This window comes from Lissotriton vulgaris, chromosome 10 (genome assembly GCF_964263255.1).
Source record: "Lissotriton vulgaris chromosome 10, aLisVul1.2, whole genome shotgun sequence".
Taxonomy (NCBI): Eukaryota; Metazoa; Chordata; class Amphibia; order Caudata; family Salamandridae; genus Lissotriton; species Lissotriton vulgaris.
In genome coordinates this window covers 784,704,189-784,726,580 of record NC_141698.1, presented here as the reverse complement: position 1 = coordinate 784,726,580, position 22,392 = coordinate 784,704,189, and the positions used below count along the sequence as shown (strand labels likewise).

At 45.4% G+C, this 22,392-nt stretch overlaps 1 protein-coding gene across 1 annotated transcript in view; it reads left to right on the top strand.

The window, feature by feature from the left end:
• Positions 1-22,392, top strand: part of JAZF1 (JAZF zinc finger 1) — a 641,974-nt gene that overhangs the window by 264,552 nt on the left and 355,030 nt on the right. The window contains exon 2 of the mRNA XM_086941708.1: positions 3,568-3,640. Within this exon, the coding sequence (XP_086797834.1) occupies positions 3,568-3,640 (73 nt within the window). The remainder of the gene's footprint in view (positions 1-3,567; positions 3,641-22,392) is intronic.

Genomic DNA, 22,392 nt, shown 5'->3' with positions numbered 1-22,392 from the left:
ACTCATTTGAATGCTCCCTACATTAAGGATTCGGTAATTTACTTAATCGGTATTTTAAGAATTCGGTAATATACCGATTCCTTAAATTACCGATTCAGTAAATTACAGAATCCTTCAATTTGGCCTCCTACATCTGAAAAGCCTAATACCGGTCGGTAACGGCCGAAATTCGGTAATTTCGGCCGTTACCGACCGGTATTAGGCTACCTACATCTGGCCCTTGGTTTCTTTGAAATTCCTCATTAGTCAGAACTTTCAGTAACGTTTTCTCTCTGTCTCTCTCTATACATATATATATATATATATTTTTTTTTTAAGCAGCTTTCTTACATGATTGCCACGTATTGCTACTTACTGCTGTATATTGCTGCAGCGCCAGCCCCTTTGCTTTATTAGCTAGCGTCTTGTATTTAACCGTTTCCAGTCATAGAGGCGGTGACGCTCTTCCGCGCCTCTTAAGTCACCCTAGATTCCTGCCCTGGCTCCAGAACAATCCATGACGTCGTTATGACTCCGATAGCCGGAAGCCTGAACTTGTGACTCAAGAGCGTCCGATTGCCGTATGTGTAAAATCCAGTTCTTTGATTCACGTGACACGCACGTTAGTAACTCCGGAAACGCGTGGATGCCGGTCAGCATGACGTGATTGATGATTTGCCGCCAGTTGACAATCAGGAACAGCTCATGGACAGACACCTTTCTGTATGGGGGGAGTTGTGTCCTACTGTGGAAAGAAAGCAACAGCCGCGGCAAGCACTCGGCTTTTCGTCAAATTTCAAGGACGGCCTTTCGGTGGCACAGTGATATCCTAGGTTATTGTCAACATAGCTTAGCCAAAGGGAGGCATGTCTTGTGAATGTTTGTAGGGTTGTTTGTTTTAATTTAATTGTACTGCATTAACTGCAGTTTCCATCAACGCAATCTGAAGGCGTCAAAAAATAACCAACTGTGTTAAAACCCCTCGTCACCAATGAACAGGCTGTGTATAGCAATAGCGATCAGAATGACAGTAAATTAAGTTGTGATCATGTTGAGTGTGCCTGTTAATATAACAAAACAGCAGACAAAATTCTTGAGAGGGAGCAGTTAAAAAATGGGCATGTGCTGTCTTTTGTCATATCAGTTCCTGTTGCTCAGTCTTTCCTAGCCATGCACAGGTAGGCCATGACTAAGTACCAAGGGCAGAATTACTCAAGGCTGATTCTTAAATACTGCATGCTCCCTCTTACAAATGGTCGCACATTCAAAAGTCATTGGCTTGAGTTATGATGCCCACAGTTGTACAGCATCGATCGTCATAGGGACTTCACTAGTGAACTTTTGGAATTTGGAAACCTAGAATTACACTGAAGGAGAGGCACCTCTTCTGCTCATGTTCTGGTTAACAGCTCTACCAAAGAATATGCGCCATCCGGTACAAGACCGGCGGCTGCGCATTCTTTGGAGAACAGGACCGTGGGACTGAGATGCACCTGGAAATATTTGACCAGAGAAGAGCATAGTGGCCATTCCCATTCACATAGTGGTTAATACTAAACACTGTCTGAATCTGAGAATCACGTGCAACTGCCCTAGCCAATCAGGTAGTGAACAAGTGAAAAGTGAAAAACGTGTGCATAGATTGCTGTTCTTAAACAATATAGGCCACTGGAGTACATTGTGTGGGGACCCATTGACCCTAAGGCGTATACGTTTATGTTATATATGGGAGTTGCAGGGCCCCTCACCACATTCTGCAGGAGGGCCCCATTCATTTTCATCACACAGCTGTCTTCGCTGTTCATTTGGGGCACCTCAACACCATCCTGCAAGGGCAGAAGTATTGATATGGAATTTTTGCACCTTGTGGCGCACACCCGCAAGTGCAATGCACATATTCTAAAGGTCCTTGAACTCTAACACATGAACATGCACACCATCAATTTTCATAAGCTCAAATGCTTTGTAACTATGCCATCCTTGCTTTTCAAACATGTGAGGAGCAGTAAAAGGGGAATCATTCTGGGACATGTTCCTGTTAAAACATTCGTTGTGGAGCAAAAGGTCATATCTTGGTTGTGGTGTTTCTAGCAATCTTTCACTTTTAAATACAAAGATAGGCCAAACACTGTCTAGAGGCTAGAAAGCTAAGGAGAAATTTGCAAATTGCTCTCTTGAGTACAAAGCCAACGTGAAAACTTCAAATAGAGTTTAATCTATTAGTCTTCAGTTTCGAAAGTTCCTTGTAATTTGGCTTTGCTCTTCTAATGTAGTTTCTCTTTATTACTTCAGGGAATTTCTCTATCTCTAGATACTGGGACAACTTTTTGTTCTCTCTTTGATTCTGATCCATATTTATTTAGACATCTTGGTTATAATATCTTGTGTTTGGTACCTGGGCTCCCGCAACTTAAACTTGAGGCCTACAGAATATTGTAAGACCTGTCTGTTGCATTAATTCATTAGGCTGGGCCCCTTGTAACGTTACCCGCATATCAGGGATTCCCTTGCAAATGTTGTGCACACTAACTATATATGTGCAATGTTTACCACATTATCTCGTTTTTAATATCGTTGTGTCAAAATATCATATCCAGAATGTCGATTGCCACTATGGGCCATATGTATCAAGCACTAATGTGTTCGCTGCGAATTTCGGCGTTTGCGAACGCATTAGTGCTAAATGGTATATACGAAAGAAATCTGCGTACAAAATAAGGAATTGCAAAATTTGCTATTCCTTATTTTGCAATTGCATTTAAGGAATCGCAAATTTTCCGATTCCTTAAATTGGCCTTAAGGAATCGCAAATTACCACCAACTTCAAGTTGGTGGTAATTAGCGAATTCCCTGAAAAATGCACTTTTTTTTGCATTTTTTAAAGTGCAATGTGAAGCACATACTTGCCCTTAGGGCATGTATGTGTGCCACATGTGCACCCATGCTAATTTCAGGGATGCAACAGGGCGTCCTTTGGACACCCCTGCACCCTTGAAATTATTCTCAATTTGCGATTCTCAAATTGCGAATGGCAAATTGAGAATAACTTCCCATTCATTTCTATGGGCCAGGAGGCCCATAGAAATGAATGGGAAAGTATTCCTTAATTGCGATTCGCAATTTGCTAATCGCAATTAAGGAATACTAAGAAATCGCAAAAAAATTGCGATTTTGTACATACCTCCCTATTTGCGATTCTCAAATAGCGATTTCTAAAAAATTGCTATTTGAGAATCGCAAATCAGGTTGTTGATACATATGGCCCTATATTATTATAGTAAGTATATATAGGTAAGTATATATACCTTGAACATATATATCTTTAAGGTATATAGACATGGATTTATAAATAGAAAATCAATACTTATCCAAATATACTTACCTTTATGATATAGTGTTTTTGATATTCCGGATACAGAATTTTGGCAGAACAATATTAAAACCTCTATATTGTGGTATACAACCAAATGTTCCCATAACAAGTAGTGCTCCTAAGTTGTGTTTTGGGACTCATCACCTCAGGTGGCAAGGTTTGATATGTTCGCCTTTACATGGAAGAGAGAGCTAAAACAAGTGTCTTTATTGCAGATACAGATCCACGGGTGTTAGAGAAACAGGAACTGCAACAACCAACCTACGTGGCTCTGAGTTACATCAACAGGTAAGCTGAGAATCCTCTTCCTGTAAAGCTTCACCTGTTGTGATACTTGTTTGTAGGCATGTTGGGTATGTATGCTGATTTGTGCTATAAAGGATATTGGTGTCTTGGGCTCTCTGGCAGGCATAGTTGTTTTCCATAAAGCATTACCTGATCCCATCCCTTTGGAAGAAGAAATGGGGAATGTTTAAAGTGGCACAGGGCATTACAAATTGAGCTGCTTGACTATGTTAAAATTATAACCAAGTCTGCAGAAAACATGGGGGAAATAGTGGTACATGTGCAATGAGAACAATGGAGAAAGTCCTATTTCACTGCTAGTGCTGCCACATCCACATTATTCTCATCTAAGTCACACACTCGGCGAGTTTAAGGTGAACGAATTAAAGAAAAAAGTTATTCGAGCTGCACCCATTTCAGTATTCTTCTCTCTACACAGTGGTAGCCTGCAGGCTGCAGCCTAAGGTGCAGTAGCCAATATTAAGACAATTAAGCATGCACCTGGTTCATGTGCCTTAACTGTGCCCACAGTTATTAAAGAGAAATCCATCCTGCATGTGGGCATGCAAGTAACTAAAAAAACTAAGCGTTATATGGGCCTATGATAATTGTATAATGCAAAATGTTGAACCATTGTTATGTATGGATCTGAGTTTTGGGGTTTAGTACATTTGGAACCACTACAGGTGATTGAAAATGCATTTTTCAAATTCCTTCTGGCGCTTACCGCCAGCTGTTCAAATTTTGTGTGCCATTCTGAACTATGTACTACTTTATCTCTTGGATCTGATAAGAATTCAACCAGTCCTCCTTTGGCACAAGATCTGGACTTCAGACCACCTGGAATTTAATCGTTCTTTAGTAAAGGATTGCTGCGATTCTGACCACTCATTACCCGTTCCATGGCTGAAGTACCTTAAGAATTTCATGGTAGACATCAGTCATCTGGAATTTTTTGAATAACCGGTCTCCTTGAATAATATTACAAGGAAAGCACTAAAATCAGAGTGCCTAAAACACCTCGAAGATCTGAGACTATCAGTGGAATTAATTAAACCTTCAGTCTATCATAACCAAATGATTTTAACCACTTGCTCGATGCAACCATATCTTTTTAATGTTTTAAATTCACAAGATAGATTTGTTTTAAAATGTTTTAGGCTGGAGATATTTTACCGTTTGACGACATTCCCAAATGTGCATAACTGGTCAAAGGATTTAATGTTATGTCCTTGTGACAACAGTCGAAACAATCAACAATTCACATCTTGTTCTTCTGCAAATTATACACTGATATGAGGAGATCTTTTATTGTCCCTATATTGAAGTCTTTAAATTTCAAGCAATGCAGACCTGCATTTTTATATTTGCAATTGCTTCCCAACCTGTTTACATGTTTGGTATTAGCAAGGTTTCTTAGGGCTGTATTATTTAGAAGAAAAAGACGTCTTACATTATTTTAAATTGTGACTGTTTTTAGAGAGATTTATATGTTTGGCTATCTAGTGAAATGTGTTGGAATGTGTTATATCACAAAATATGCTTTTTATGAATTGTTGTAGTTTTATGATCTTATAAGGTCGAATAAAGTTAATTGAATTGAATTGAATATATGGGCCTGTGGTCATAACATGTGGGCCACAGCACTAATCCAAAACTTAAAGCAGTGTTAAAAAAAATATAAATAAAAATATAGCAATAACTATTTCTTAACCATGACAAGAATAAGTGTTGATCCCAAGTCTGATTGCTGGATCCTGGCCAGACTTGGAAAAGGATAGAGGATAGTTGACGTTTTCTGCAAGATGAAACTACACCTGTTTCCTCAGACCCTTCTTTCCTTTTTTGGTCAAGGTAGTATCTTTGTTTGTACGGTGTACTCTGCCAGTCTTCCAATTCCACTTATGTTCCATTATGTAAGCGGTAAGCGGAGCAAACAGTTTTAAATCTCACAAATACTTGGTTATCGGTTACATGCCACTGGGCATGCACATGTTCGGTTGCTCTAATTTTTAGGTCTTGCCCACAGACAGCTTTCTTTTAATGTCTCGTCTTCATACAACAATTGTAAACAGTACCGTCAAGAGTAGCGGGCTTTCTGTCAGCCCTTTCTAATGATTAGTTTGCTTTCTTCTCTAACTCATTTGTTTCTTTCTTATTAAATAGCTTTCCTTCCTCACGTTTGTACCTCCAGTAGAGCGTGCCTGTCTTACAGTGGTTTTGTTGTCCATTTTCTTTCAGTATTCCAAGGTTGTGCATGTGCTTTATTAATCTCTCTCCCGTGTGTTGCTTCCCCCCTCATTTCCCTACTCCCGATGTTGTCCTTGTTGCATACTTGCGTAATCCCAGTTTACCGTCTACTTCCCCTGCCCCTTCCTTTATGGAGGGTCCAACAACTGCAATTTGCCACTGGCCGCTCCTTTCTCTATAATGGGCTTGCACATGTTTTATTTTTTAATTTATTACTCCGAGATGAAGCATATTGGAATGGTAAAGTAAAGAAAATGGCAGCCACAGCGTCATGACGTGGTCATGTATGTCGTGCATACCTCATCACGCTGGGGCTGTCCATTTTGGCTTTTCAGCATCTGCAACAAGCATCTTTTTTTCTCCTCACTGATGCTGTTCAGCATTAGTAACATGCTTTGGTAAACCCAAAGGTTAGCTAATGCCTTTCAAAGGTCAGACATATTGGCTTTGCCTGTGCTTGTTTGACCATGTTTCTACATGCAGAAAGCAACAGGTGTTCTACATCCAAGTGTTTAGTCAGATAGATATATTTTAGGGGGATACTGCTCATGGGGAGCTAAAGCATCACTGTCGCTTATTATTCAGTAAACTTTTCCAGAAGTTGGTAACAGAGCAATGTAACTGTTAGAAAGACATATAGTATTTAAAATATATGCAAATAGAATGTGACTGTACTAAAGCACGGTATTAAAATAGCAGAGGTGTTGGTCAAAGCTCAAAATGTAATTTCAACATTGAACATAGGTAATAGTTTTCATTTTTCCATTACTCTGCAACTCTCCCAATTATCATGCATGCTTAGTGATCTTCCTCCTGTGGGCTCAGCTGAACTGTTCTGTTTAATGTGCTGCTGCATAATGTAAGTATACAATACAGTGGTGGGTGGAATGCTTGAATTAATCCCAGCCAAAGTAAATCCCTCAGGGCCGCATCCCATCCATTGTTATTTTGCACACCATGCCACTTCAGTTTAGACCTACTATATGGAAATCAGTCTTGACCCTGCTCCAGTAGGAACAATCCAGCCTTAACGGCCAAGTATGGTCCACTGTAAACCGTAATACAAGCGACCCAGGACCGATTTTGGCCTTGTTATATGCTCATCAGCCAGGTCAGCTTGGTTCCAGTGACACAGTATGCACAGGACCCACGTATGCCCGACATAATGAGGATACAAAACAGTGATGGATGGAAGGCTTCAATTAATCTCAGCCACGAATATGCCTCCTTTTCATGCATGCCGTCACTCCGCATACAATTACAACACGATTGTTACGATGACTACGTTGTAACTGCATATACCATTATCCTGCAATACGGAACAACGACTTGCGGAGAGGGGTGCTGGATGTTGGAATAGTATAATTTACTATTTCAACTCCAGTCTGTGTGGACAGTTGGGAAGGTGTTGGATTTTAAATCCAACACCTTTCTCCCCCTCCGCAAGTCGTTACGACTTGCGGGATAACTGTATGCATTTTTACAACGCGTTCATTGTAACAACCGTGTTGTACTTGCATGCAGGGTGACGCCTTTGTTTTGAGGGCTGTTTACCCTTAGCCACTGGTAATCACTCGGACAATCTTTATTTTCCCACCATGCCACCTCAGTGTGGACCAGGCTATATGCAAATCAGCCTTGACCCTGCTCCAATAGGAACAATCCAGCCTAATCTGTCAAGCCAGGTCCTCCCTGAACCGGAACACAAGCAACCCAGGGCAGGGTTCACCCTATTTGTGGGCTCATCTACCGGATACAGCTTGGTTCCAGTGACACAGTGTGCACGGAACCCACATCTGGGCATACTCATCGCACTTAGGTTGACACACTAAGTATACAAAACAGTGATGAATGAATGCTTAAATTAATCTCTGCCACTGGTAACCACTCGTGCCGCATCCCCATCCATTGATTGTTGCCTCCTTGCCACCTCAGTTTGGACCAAGCTATATGCAAATCAGACTTGACCCTGCTCCTATAGGAACAGTCCAGCCCTAACGGCAGGCCTTTGCTGAACTGGAACACAAGCAACCCAGGACCGGTGTCACCCTAGTTATGGGCTCATCAGCCAGGTATAGTTTGGATCCAGTGACACAGTGTTCACTGGACCCATGTCTGGTCATGCCTGTCCCCCTTCGCCAGTATATAGGTTAAACATGACCTCACGTCTTGGTGTCTGTATTCTCTGGCAGATTTCTGGCTTCCTAGCTATATGGCGCTTTGCCTCCTGGACAGGGGAAGTGTGATTCAGGAAGGAAACATTAAGAGCAGCAGTAGTAGTTTTCCAAGCCGCCGTGCCTACCTCTGGCAATCATGGCTTTATATATGACACGAGAATCATTGGTAGCAGATGTGTGGATTGTTTTGCAATTTGTGTACAGGGGATTAACGCCCGTCTTCACAAATAAAAATTATACTCAGAGAAAGAATTTGCGCCAGGTAAATTACCCTTTCCCTATGGGAATATTATACTGGGAGTTTATTCTTTTGAGCGTCCAGTAAGTTTTGCGTAAGTTTTGGTAAATATCTGTTCCTTTTTAGGTTTCGCTGGTGAGCGGAGCCGATTAGGCTCCGCCTCCAGAGAAATCTAATGAGTATAGTAAGCACTATGGAAGACGCCCCCCCGTCCGATTGGCTAGCTCCATAAACGGAGCCTAGCCATTGGACGAGGGGCCTGTCCGTCAATGCCGGACCAGACACGGGGGCGTTCCCGACATTCTTTGGCTTTTGCCGACGTCACGGGACGCCGGGAACGCCCCCGAGTCTGGTCGTGGTGATTGCTGCTGTCCTAGGCATGTTTTTCCCGTTTCCCGCCTCCCTCCCGCCGTTCGTGTTCTCTCCCGCCCCCCTCCCCCCTCACGCCCCCTGTGTCCTCTCCCGCCCCCTCCCGCCCCCTCCCGCCCCCTGTGTCCTCTCCCGCCCCCTCCCGCCCCCTCCCGCCGTCCGTTCCTCTCCCGCCCCCCCCCTGTCCTCGTAGGCCTCCCTCCCGCCGTTCGTGTTCTCTCCCGCCCCCCTCCCGCCCCCTGCCCGGGAGTGAGCCGAAGCTCTGCCCGGGCTCCTGAGCCGCTGGTAGAAGCAGCCGCGCAAGAGCAGGCAGGAGGAGAGCCAACAATAGGAATGGGCAGCGGCATGGGGGCGAGCTCAGGAGAGATGCGTGCCAGCGAGGAACCTGAAGATGGCGCTTTCATGTGAACTGGGAGGATGGATGGACGGAAGGCTCAGGATCTCACGATTTGGAACTTACCAGCGCCTTCTCGTGTCTTGCTCCTCCCATGTCGTATTGGACTATTATGAGTATCCTTTCTCAAAAGAGTTTTGCCTTTTGTGTTCACCCACTCTTTGGTCGTTCGCAGCTCAGCTGCCCAGAGCAGTCGTCCAGGCACAGAGAGACGAGCCAGGCACTTAAAAGAAATAAAAAATAGTACAAGCACTTCTTCTAAGTGATTGTGATTTGATATCGTTTCAGCGCTGCGCCTGTTTGATTTGCGACACTCTTTCTCTTTGAGCCAAAACTCGATGTTTGTGTTGCTTTATTTTGAGGTGCTTTGATGCTTTTAGTGTTACTGTTTTGTGACTTAAAGAACATTAACGAAATGTTATGGTGAAATTGGATTCCGTTCAGTGTTTATTCTTGAGCGCAGCAGTTGTTTCATTTCCGTTGCACCATCTAGGTGGTCCTTTTGTTGGCGCTTTCATGATAACGTGATGAGGAAGCTTGAATCATTTGGCACATTCTCTTTAAAGGCACTACATAGCAGTGACTTATTAGTGCTTTAGATCTTAAAGCTGCTTAGTGGGTGCAGCTGTTAGAACTCATGGAGTATAAGGTCTAAATCTAAAGGAGGGGGGCGGGTTTGAGTGCATGTTGGTCGCGACAGAACTCTTACGATGAGGGACGGAACTTTATCCTTCTCCGCCCCTTACAGCAGAACTCTTTTTCCCCAGCCTGTTTCCAGTGTCTCTGTGTGTGCAGGGCCGTGTATGAGAAATCCACGGTCAGCACTCGGTCTTCTCTGGCATCCTCAGCCAGTCCTAGTGGAGTCTAACCCAAGTCGCCTGAATTCGGTGCAGCGTTCCGCTCCTGTTGCTGCACATATCCAGCCTCTCCATAGGGTCTTAAAACACAGCGGTCCATGTTGCTAAACCACCCTTTTATAGCAGACGCACGGACAGTGCCTGATGAGAGGAGTGTGTGTGTCCTGCGCATGGGTTTACCTCCTCGAAACACGCACACCCTGATGGAGGTTTATCCGGGGTGATCCCTGCAGTTAAACCAGGGTACGGTTGTTTGTGGGGAAAGATGAAGCCAGCTTAGATTTGCACTGTCTCATATCTGCAGAGGGTGAGGAGACAACCACCCTGGCCCGTATTTATTTGGTGGGTAGTTAATTATTAATATACAGCAGAGCTATCTTCTACGGTGCAGCAGGCAACCCGCCCCCTCTCTGTGAAACGGTAAGTGTGGTATGTTACACAGATCTAAATAGCACATTGCTGCCGTTGGAGTGGCCTTGCAGTGCTGTTCTAGTGTGGACAACTTCACTCCCTGCATACCACAACTACGAACCTGTTCTCTGGTTCTGTTGGAGGAGCTCAGCAGTGTTGAGTGTCGTTATGAGGCGGTTTTCAAGCACTTGTTTTGTTGTGTAACTGTGAGAGGTGTTTGCAGAGCTGGAATGGGAAACAATAGCATCAGTGAGAACCACTGTGGTGTCTTAGTGTGTGAGTGATGTTCACCAAGTCACGTGCTATCTGGGAGGACTGCTAGTCCTATGTGCATTATTTAAATTGGTGTATGTGTCTTTGGGAATGCCTCCTCAAAATACCTGTATCCACCCATACATACATTCACAATGAGACATGCATATGAAGACGCTACAGTTCTTCACACAGCTACTATAAGAGACTGTACAATGCATAAGGCAAGGAAATTAGCTAATTTGTTAAAAGTGAAGATTTGTAACCTATTTAAGAAAGTCCTCTAAATTTGAATACTCTTCCTAAACCGTTATATCGGTTTGGATTTTATTTAGATTGTGCATGCAGTCAGGATGTGACTATTCACACTAAAATATCTAGAGCCTGAAGTAGAGGCTCAAGTTGTCGTTGACCTGTGTCTGCTGTTGCACAATTTTTCTTCAGCAAGCTTACCAGTGATTTGTTACTCTGGTGTCTTGCGCTAAACGCGGTGCCATTTTAATGCCTATAAAAAAACAGCCTCTTTATGCGTCTGACATTCTTTCTCACACACTGTTGCTGCTGCTCTCTCTAGAGTTCATTCACCACTTCATGCACAAACTACCTACCCCACTCGATCTTCCTTTCTGTCTATTCTATACAGCTCTCACTCCTATTAATGGTCACATAATTCCACTACACAAATACAATACACACAACACAATTCAGACCCACATAATTCAACAACTAATAAATCCAATTCAAACCACATCATTTTACTACACATAGCATATATTCTCTCAGCTGCAAACAAACAAAAAAATAAGTTATAAACATTGTCAATTTGATTACCAATAGCTCTTAACTTTCACAAATGCAAGACCGATTGCATTGTAAATGCTTGCTTTTTTGGGGGTCTTTGCTTCTGGCAAGTAATCTCCACCACACAATCACCCGAGCCAAGTAAGAAGGCATCCATTCTGGGAGAAAGGACTGGAGATTTGAGAAGCTCCTGTTGAACGGAAGGCTCAAAGTGAAAAGAAAAGATAATCTTCGCATCTCTATATGGATTGTAGGCTCCTCCTCCAGAGAAATCTATTGAGTATAGTAAGCACTATGGAACACGCCCCCCCGTCCCATTGGCTAGCTCCATAAATGGAGCCTAGCCATTGGACGAGGGGCCTGTCCATCAATGCCGGACCAGACACGGGGGCGTTCCCGAGATTCTTTGGCTTTTGCCGACGTCACGCGACGCCGGGAACGCCCCCGAGTCTGGTCGTGGTGATTGCTGCTGTCCTAGGCATGTTTTTCCCCGGCACGTTTCCCGCCTCCCTCCCGCCGTTCGTGTTCTCTCCCGCCCCCCTCCCCCCTCACGCCCCCTGTGTCCTCTCCCGCCCCCTCCCGCCCCCTCCCGCCGTCCGTTCCTCTCCCGCCCCCCCCCTGTCCTCGTAGGCCTCCCTCCCGCCGTTCGTGTTCTCTCCCGCCCCCCTCCCGCCCCCTGCCCGGGAGTGAGCCGAAGCTCTGCCCGGGCTCCTGAGCCGCTGGTGGAAGCAGCCGCGCAAGAGCAGGCAGGAGGAGAGCCAACAATAGGAATGGGCAGCGGCATGGGGGCGAGCTCAGGAGAGATGCGTGCCAGCGAGGAACCTGAAGATGGCGCTTTCATGTGAACTGGGAGGATGGATGGACGGAAGGCTCAGGATCTCACGATTTGGAACTTACCAGCGCCTGTAGCGAGTACGGCAGTGCTCAGTAGAAGATGGCGGCATTACCTTAGGATGGCCAGCAGCTGCATTGTAGGTCGGTGTGGGCGCTGGTGCCCCCGAAACGGTTGAGGACAATGTCTCCGGACATCATGTGATGAAGGTAAGCACAACAGCAAGGGTCCGGTTAAAAACCTAGGTCACTGGAGCACAGTGTAACCATGGGTTAATGCTTTGGCGTACCGGGTACAGTTGTTCGGGCGCTGGAAGAGTTGCTAGAGCATGAGATTTTACACATTTACATGAGATTTACCAGGAGGCTCTAGCTTTGAAACGAGGAGAATCCAGTTTGGCATTATTTAGGCCTCAACGCGGCAAAGAATGATTATCTTGGCGCCCCTGCCCTGTTTACTATTGGGCAGAAACGGTTATCACGAGGTGAGCACAGGCCGTTATTTGGTTAACAGTAATGGACCGCGGGGTGGGGGCGCATTACAGCCAAAGTTAGTCCACAGAATACGATCGCATCCGGGACGGGGCTGCAAGCGGCGCATTGGTTCGTAGTGCTAAAAATATCGAAGACTGTGTGGCTTATACGTTTTCTTGATGTGGATCCGAAACTGCCTGAACAGCTGGCAGTGGGGACGGCCACAAATCGACTACTCAGTCACAGGCACTGGCTCCGCGCTTTGCAGGCATAGTAGGGGTGGGTGGGGGAAAGCCTTGTGCAGAACGCAAGCTGCAACGGGAGGCATCAGAGCCCCTCACAGTACCCCATCCCCATGCGGAGCACCAATGGGTTGCTTTTTTTTATAAGGCCATTGATAAAGCGCTTCATTGTGACCCGTAGTTAGGCGCTTGAGCAATCGATGTTATTGGTATAGGTGGGATCTTGGGGCAGAGGAGGATTGCTGCCGCGCCTCCCGTCATAGGTTGAGGTCAAGGAGAGCGCCTCCTGCGATCTACGGCGGATTCCTTTGCCTGCTTGTGGCGCTGCGAGAATGAAAGGATTGGGACAGCAGTGTCTAGAACTCCCCTGGGGCACCCTAATAAAGCTCGATCCACCCACCCCTGACCCGCCAGGCCCTCCCTGCACAGCGCCTCCCGCCAGATGAATGCTATTTCTGCAGCGAATGTGCCCCCTCCCGGCTCGCCCGGTTTGGAAATGACAGGCGATTGCAGCATGTTCCCGCTCTGTGTTTTTGTTTATTTTGGGACCGCTACCGTTACCTCCTAGGAAGAACATTTCCAAAGTGACGTGCTCTTAAAAAGTTAATTTTGAAGTATTCAGAAGCCCTTGTTGCGTGAAACTATGATTTCTTTCTATTACCGTTCATAAATACTGTGTAAACATTGGGCGGGGCCAGTGGAATTGATATCGCGGCGATTCGAGGTTTACTACACAATTTAGCATTCGCCTCACACACACACTACGCTGCCTGCCTCACACACACACACACACACTGCGCTGCCTCACACACACACTACGTAGTCACACACTGCTGTGTGTCACTCACACTGTCCTATCACCCACACTGCGCTGTTACACACAAACTGCACTGTGAGACACACACTTCGCTGCATTACACACACTGCCCTGCTACACACTGAGCTGCTTCACACACACTGTGCTGCCTCACACACACTGTGCTGCCTCACACACTGTGCTGCCTCACACACGCACTGCCCTGCCTCACACACACACACACACACACTGCGCTGCCTCACACACACACACACTGCGCTGCCTCACACACACTGCGCTGCCTCACACACACTGCGCTGCCTCACACACACACACACACTGCGCTGCCTCTCACACACACACACACACAAACTGCGCTGCCTCACACACACACACACACACACTGCGCTGCCTCACACACACTGCGCTGCCTCACACACAATGCGCTGCCTCACACACACACTGCGCTGCCTCACACACACACTGCGCTGCCTCACACACACTGCGCTGCCTCACACACACACTGCGCTGCCTCACACCCACACTGCGCTGCCTCACACCCACACTGCGCTGCCTCACACCCACACTGCGCTGCCTCACACCCACACTGCGCTGCCTCACACCCACACTGCGCTGCCTCACACACATACTGAATTCGTCCCGGTGTAATTTCCAAACACCGGGACACTCTCAGCAGCGCCTGCACGTTGTTGTCTGCTTCCGATCACAACAAAGTGCAGGAGGGGACAGGGCTCTCTTATTTCTATACTGGCCATAACAAAGGCCGAGTCTTAGGGGTCATAAGCCTCCTTTTGTTGGAGTCTCCTGGCTGTCAGCAGTCAGGAGCCTCACACCTGATGCAAATGGAGCGGAGGGCTCTGTGCGTGTGTTTGGGGAGCTCTTTGCGTGTGTGTGGGGGGCTCTTGTGTGTGGGGGCTCTTGTGTGTGTGGGGGGCTCTTGCGTGTGTGTGGGGGGCTCTTGCGTGTGGGGGAATCTTGCGTGTGCGTGGGGGGCTCTTGTGTCTGTCGGGGGCTCTTGCGTGTGTGGGGGCTTTTGCGTGTGTGGGGGTCTATTGCATGTGTGGGGGGCTCGTGTGTGTGGGGGGCTCTTGTGTGTGTGTGTGTGTGTGGGGCTCTTGCGTGTGTGTGTGTGGGGGGGCTCTTGCGTGTGTGTGGGGGGGCTCTTGTGTGTGGGGGGGCTCTTGTGTGGTGTGTGGGGGGGCTCTTGTGTGGTCTGTGTAGGGGGCTCTTGTGTGGTGTGTGTGTGGGCCTCGTGTGTGTGTGGGGGGCTCTTGTGTGTGTGTGGGGCTCTTGTGTGGGTGTGTGTGTGTGCAAATGCAATACGTCTCGCATTTGCGACAGAGTAAGCTATTGGCATTGTAAATGACAATGCCATATATTTATCTGTTTTCAAAACCAACACATAAATAAAAAGTTTGTCATTTACAATGCCAATAGCTCTAACTTTTCCGAAGGCGAAACCGTTGCATTGTAAATGCTTGTTTTTCATTTGAAGCCTTGTGTCAGACATTCCTTTCTGCAGCTCGTTAAAAAACAGATCAGACCTAATTGGCTTTGGTCTGAGATGTAAGGAGGTCTTAATTGAGTGTATTAAAGACCATCTGAACGCGCCTGCATGGTGTAGCACCACCTGCTGTACTGCGCTTAGGGCCAAGAGGGAGCCGCTGTATCCATTACCAGACATCCTTTCTTCCACCTCCATGGTCCAGAGCTGCTCCCGCTTTGTTGTCCCATGCTGGAGACTTCGCTGCTGTAGCCTAATACCATCATAAACAGGCTGCGTACTGCTAAATATCAAATGCCAGATACTGCCGCGCCATTTTACCCATGCTTTTATGGCCGCAGAGTGAAACAGAGCTGAAGCCGACCCCTGCGGAGAGCTCCAGACTTTAAAGCAATCTGGCCAAGTTGTACATTCAATATGTCATGCGCCCACTGCGCGGTCTCACAGCACTGGTGTGAGAATGTGGGACCTGCTCTTAGCGGCATGGAACTAGAAACTAGAAACCAGTTTTTAGGAAGGAAACTGTGAGGAGGTGTTCTTTCCTGCAGACAGGTGGCTGGACATCTTTCCTCAAAGTCACTCTACATGGCAATTATCAGAAATCTAAGTTTTCTGATCATTGAAGCAGGATGTTGCTTGCTCACAAAATATTCACACCACATGGTTGCAAATAGTAGCCAGATCTCTGTGCTTTGGTGGCTTCGGGAAGTTTGACTCATCTGCTTAAAAAAATCATAGCTGGCAGGCAGCTTTTGATGCTCTGTACTCCTGTGTGCCACCCTAGCAGTAAGAAGGCTTCTAAATTCCGCTTTTAGTTGTGGTAGCTGTGAGGGCACTAGACCTGTCTGGCTTTGTTTAGTTCCTATGTTTTGTTGTATCCATGTTGGCTTAAGCACTTTTTGGACTGTATGCATTGTTAGGCGTTTTTGTAGTATTGTGAGTAGAGAATATGCGCAGCAGCGTTAAACGACTGGGATTTGCCAATCGTTTTTACATTGATTAAATAGTGCTTTAAAAGTGACTCGCACAGTTTCCATACTCTAAGCTGACTCTCAAAGCAGCAGGTTCTGAGGACCACGTCGGGTTCGTTGGAAACTCAACCCAGCTCGAGACCTCGCTACCGTTTATAGACATTCGGGTATCAAGAAGACATTCTTTGCACTAAGCGACACAAATGCACACCCCACTGAGCGCTATAACATGGAGTTTATGAGGGATTAACAGCAGGTGGTGTCATGAAAGTTGGCTTTTAGGCATACTTTGCGGCATGCTAGAAATTAGCACGTCAAGATTAGAGTTAAGAAGTAAAGCCACGTCCGCGCAGATAACATATTTTTCTTTGACAACACCGACAAATACGAAGCATGGGATATTAAGGTGGCTGAAAATGGAGGACACAGGAAGAAACAAGACTGAATTTTGTAGAGGGTCAATCAAGGTCTCTTCTAGAGCATGCTTTAAAAACTGTTAGCATCTAGGAAGCACTATTTAATCCTACCATTTGACATGACAGTTCCCACAAAGTGGCCATTGGTGTAAGTTACAGGACTAAGCCTACTAATATTACTACATAGTTAAGTTTTCCCCTACTGATGTGTGATTTGGTAATGCACCGCACTCTGAAGCATCCTGCCACATACACTTGTCCCAAGTTTGTGACAGTGAAAAGAGCTATTAGTGCTCTTGAGTAGGCATTTTCATGACTGGGGATAAGACCTTTTCACAAGTCACATATTCTTACTGGGTGGAAGACAGAAACTCTGCAATTCTTCATGATGCAGTTTAGTAGGACCGGATACTTGGTGATCATGAAGCTGCGCATCTCAAGATCTCCAGATCTCAAGGCCATTTAGCACCCTGATAGTTTAAAGGCCTTGCAGAAAACAAACGATCCATTCACAGACAGAAAAGAAAATTGACGAAAAACAACCTCAGATGACCCCATGATACTGTAGTCCATACACACACCTGGTACATAGCTCATCACATCAGCCAAAGCAAAGTACTATATCAATATTATCGGAAAAGCCACCAACAGAAGCAGAACACTTTTCAAGGCACTCAAGCACTTTGCTAACGCCATGCCAGACTCACCTGTTCCTCACTCAAAAGAAATGTGCAGGGCCATCACCATCTTTAGTGAAAAATACAGAAGATTGGACACCACATCAATAACATCACGCCTGCTTCATCTCGTATGCCGATATTTCTCACAGATCTCGCTAACATACTTAACTCCTTCAAAGTCACTTCGTATGAACATGAAGTCTTAGTTTAGTGCTCTTCAACCAAGCTCTTTCTGGGAATGCTTTCTTACTCCTACTCTCCTTTGCCAATGCATCACTCACGCAAGGCATCTTCTCAGAGGTTCTCAAGATAGGTCAGATCTTCCCACTCCAAAAAAAACTACATTAGACCCAGATGGCCTCCCCAACTACTGTCCTATCACTCTCCTATCATTCATCAGAAAGATCATTAAAAAAACAGTCTATGTTCAACTCACCGGGAAGCAACGTCTTGCAGACAAGCTCACCATTTCTAGTGGTGTCTGTCACTTTTGCAGCAAGGACACCATCAGACTGCAGACAAAGAAGTATGAAAAAACAAGCGTTGGCTTTGAGAGTGGCATAAAATGTCATAGAGTGGAGGAGTGTAGAGTGTCATAGAGTGGACTATGCATGGCGTGGTAGTGCACGGCCATTACAGACAACATATTTTCAATTGAAATGACCATTACATTTGCACAAACATACAGTTTACTGATAAAATTATACAGCTCACAAATGATAATTAATGTGTAGAAATGCCATCACCAAGTGTATAGATTTGTTTTAATAGTATTAAAAGCACACTTAAGAATTACAAAAAATGTACTTTATATGTGCTTTCCTACTTCTGATATATTCAGAAATATTTGCACAGTTCATTTACATACATTTAAATGTTGTTGTGTGCTAAAAAAACTGCCTAAAATGTCAGATAAATCTTCTCGCTTTGAAGTCAGAGAAAGAAAAGTAAACACCAAGTACCCTCGGAAGACAGAGCCTGACATTTGACCTCTGTCTTTGAATGCACATCAAATGTGACAAAATAAGAACAAAATGTATAGGCCTGCTACAGAAACAAGTACTCTGGAAGAATACAGTAAACTGGCTATGCTCCACACAAGGGGAACATCTCAAGCTGGACAGTCTAAAACAAATAAAGCCAGCAATTAGCCCCTTCGCTGCTGATGACGAGCTCAGCTCGTCATCAGCCACGGTGGTCGTGTGCGGATGACGAGCTGAGCTCGTCATGTAACGCGGTATTTTTAAAAATGCCGCACAGCGGAAAAATAACCGCCGCAGCGATGCGGTTAGAAAGCAAACAAATGTGAATTGCAAAGCCAATGGTAAGTGTTGGACCTAGGGATCCCCAAGTCACATAGGGTAGCTTGGCACTAAGTGGGAATGCTTACCTCCAAGGGACATGTGCTAAGTTTGCGTCACACCCATCAGTAACATCACCTCCATCCACTCAAAAAGGACACTACACCAAACGTTTGTAGGAAAATACGTGTCTTTTTATAAAACTTATTTTGTTTTCCTTTTTACTTCATCACATTACTTTGATCATTTCATTACTTTGAATCACAAGATCTTTTCATTGGTCTTTGTTACATACATACAAGAAGGTTTTAACATTTCATTGACTTGTGGTTGATACTAGAGGTTCTCCCTCCAATGAATAGCTCTCAGAACTCTCATACAGTGCTAAGGTTCCTAAACAGACAGCCTGTAAAACTCTATAACATTCTCTACCCTTCTTCTGCTTTGTGTACCAGGGTTAATGCCTTGACTGAATGGGTCAGTCCCCTCACAAGCCCTTGTCTTTAGCTCAGGTACAAGAGGAGATCTAGTCAGTGTGGGTTCCAGGTACTCCTAGAGGGACCCAAAGAGGAGCTGGACACAGCCAGGTCTTTTAAGCAGGTTTCACCCAATCCTCCGATCTCTGGTACCCAGGTCTGTATCCTACTTGGACCGTCCCCTGTTGCTAGGTGGAGTTCCTGTGATTTTCCCCTGAACCCCTGTCACTTCTTCCCTTAGGGTTGGCAGTTGGTTCGTTAGTGGGCACCCTGCCGGACTATCCCTCCAGAACCCCCACTTTCCCGGCTTACTTGAAAAATGGCGCGAGCGTGAACACCCTCTTCCTGCCGCCGGGAGCCTTCGTTCACTTCACAGCCTCCCGGGGGGGGAAAAAGGCAGGCCGTTTACCCGCTCTCCGCAGCAGCGCCACCTCCGCTAAGGTTCCATTGTGCCAGGGGGGAATAGAGCCTCTCTTCACTCTCCAGGAAAACCTTTAGCCCCAACGTGGTGCACGACGAGTGAAGACCAGTCGTCACTTTCACTCGATCCGCACCGCTGAGGAGACGCTACCTTTCAGCTTCTCTTCACGGAGCATGCGCGGAAGTAGGTCCGCTTCAGTGCTGCACCGCCCACCATCAGAGGAGGACTCCTCACCAGCTTCCTGGCCTGCGCACACGGCGGGACACTTCTCCGGCAACACTCTATACACCAGCAAGCCTCAGAGGAATACCGGAACTCTCCGAATCGGATGTAGCCACAGTTCCTCAAGAGAGGGCAAACGCTCCTGGGCTCAGCAACGAGGTGAGCTCCCTGCCTTCATAGGATCCCAAAGACGTTGGTAAGTGGAGGAGAGTTGTCCCCGCACAGCGCTCTTGGCAAGCCAGATGTCGTGGGAGAGCAAGGGAGAGAAAATACCTCAGCCCCCTTCCTCCTCCTACACCACCAGACCAAGTCCACAGAATGCGCTCACTGCTGTCGTTTTCCCTTGTGCTCCAACTAGGCAAACTACCACAGGGAAGTCTCACTCAGCTGGGCCAGTTCGGCTGTAAGAGAGGTAGATTCTCAGCTCGGGCAGCAGACCTAAATGGATCTGTCAACCCTGACAGGATCTCCCTTCCCTTATCCACAGCAGTCTGCGCTCCAACCAGACCTCAGGGTTTCCTTACTACCAAGCACCTTCTAAAATGGCTGCCCAGCATTCCACCTTATATAGGCTGACACTCAAAGGTCCAGAAGGGACCAGAAGGTTCTGGAATGCTCCTATTCTATCCTATGGGTCAAGTCTCAGCAGTAGCAGTTATGGCAGTTGTTGACCACCATTTTGTGAGCCTGGATAGTTTTTAGTCAGGAAGGACACCTAGGCCCAGAGATAAAAGACCATGAGGGCAGAGAACACCTAACCCCTAGGACAACACCGCAGAAAATTCAGTGGACATAAAAAGATAAAGAGGGTATGAGTGGCAAAAAGGGGACAAAAGAAATAATTAATAGGAGGGGCTACGCAAAAGGCCAGACAGGTCTAACAGTAAGCAATGGGTGTAATGTATTCCTAGGTAAGCTTCCCGATTGTCCCTAAGAAGTCTTAAGCAGTAGGCATCAACCTAAAAGAAGAAACAAGGCATATGGCACTTTTAATCTATGTAGCAGGGGTCTCGAACAACATTCCCTTACCCATCAGAACTGCCCCAAAGCTTCTTCAATTTAGGAAACAGTTGAAGACTCACTCGCCTCTTAACAGAACAGAGCATCACAATGCAATAATGGCCCACAGCCCAACTACCTCTCCTGTCACTCGTTGACATCATGCTTGTTTCTGGCCTTATATAGTTCTCCCCGGCCTTTTGACTATATTCACGCTATAGAAATACCATATCCATACATGGATACTAATGAAAGCTAGCTAGCTTCTATACCCCGAAATCTTGGAAAGGTCTAAACTGCACTCACTTGAGAACGGCCCAACTGCTAGTGAGGGATGAGTGTCCAGATAACTAATATTCGTGTTACTACTGTTAATTCAGCACCTGGCACTAAAGCAGTACCTTGATAAACCTATAAATCTACAACATGCCCAAATATAATGTGATTAAGATGCAGGTTACTATCTTTAAGAACTGAATAGGTCGGATGGATTTTCTATACAGATTATGGAATAATACACTTGATACTACTGGGCGTAGCATATTGAACTGCATAGGGGATAACAGTGATCAGAGAATATACCTGACACAGTGTTTCTAACAGAACGGAAGAACACGTAATGATTTCCCTACACCTAGGATGTACATCATTACGTCACAAAGTGTATTAGCAATTTTTAATAAAGTGAATGGTACATTTGTGATTTTTTTTTTTGCTTGTATATGCCTTTTTGTGAATTGTTTGATTTTGCTGTTAATAGTGTTTGATGGGGTGTGAATGTTGATTTTACAAGGATTTGAATACAACAGAACATACTTGAAGTAATACATTTAAATGTGAATGATTGTTTCTTACATTAATTCATTCCCTTCTATGTTGCTTTGTTTATTCCATGATTTGTCTTCTTATGTTTAAGACATTAGCTTTGGTCCTCGGAGACGAAGCTCTCTAGGTCTGAGCGTTGTATGTCAGTGTGTTTTCTTCAATGTCATACTCTGCAGTTAATTTACTCTGGCATGCACTCTTTTTGTTTTGAGGGCTTGGATGATTTGCAGAGTGTCTGCACTCCAGCTTCACTGCATTGAAGCCTCAACAATTAGTACACGTTCTGTTCTTCTAGATCTTTCTTCAAGCTATTAAGACCAAGGCATCCCAAAAAAAACATCTTCGGAGGCTGTGCATAGTTAAACGATTTTTGCTGCGTTTTCGAATAAATTCGGATCACAGCATTGTATTGTTAGGTCTTGCCTAAATGAGCTGCTTCGCCAGTCCCATGTCTTTAAATAAATACACGAAGAGAATAATGCATATGTATATTTGCATATCGAGGAACTTTTTGTCAGGCCTCTTCATCCACAAGTGTCATTCACATGTACATCCACCTGCCACAACCTAGAGCGTGGGGCAATCGGTCAGCTCACTTCAACCATTGGCTCACTTTAATGTGACGTCTTTTTGCTCTTGAAAATGTGTGCATCCTCCTAAAAAGTGTTCACTTCACTTCCAGAGCTGTTAAGCTAATCTTTACTTTCAATATATGTTTTTAGTTTTTATTTATTTTAGCGTTATGTCCTATTTAATTTTTTTTAAAGAAGTTAAAAATTAAAACCGCAGGCATCCTACAGCCCTACTACGTTGCCAACGCTTGTTTT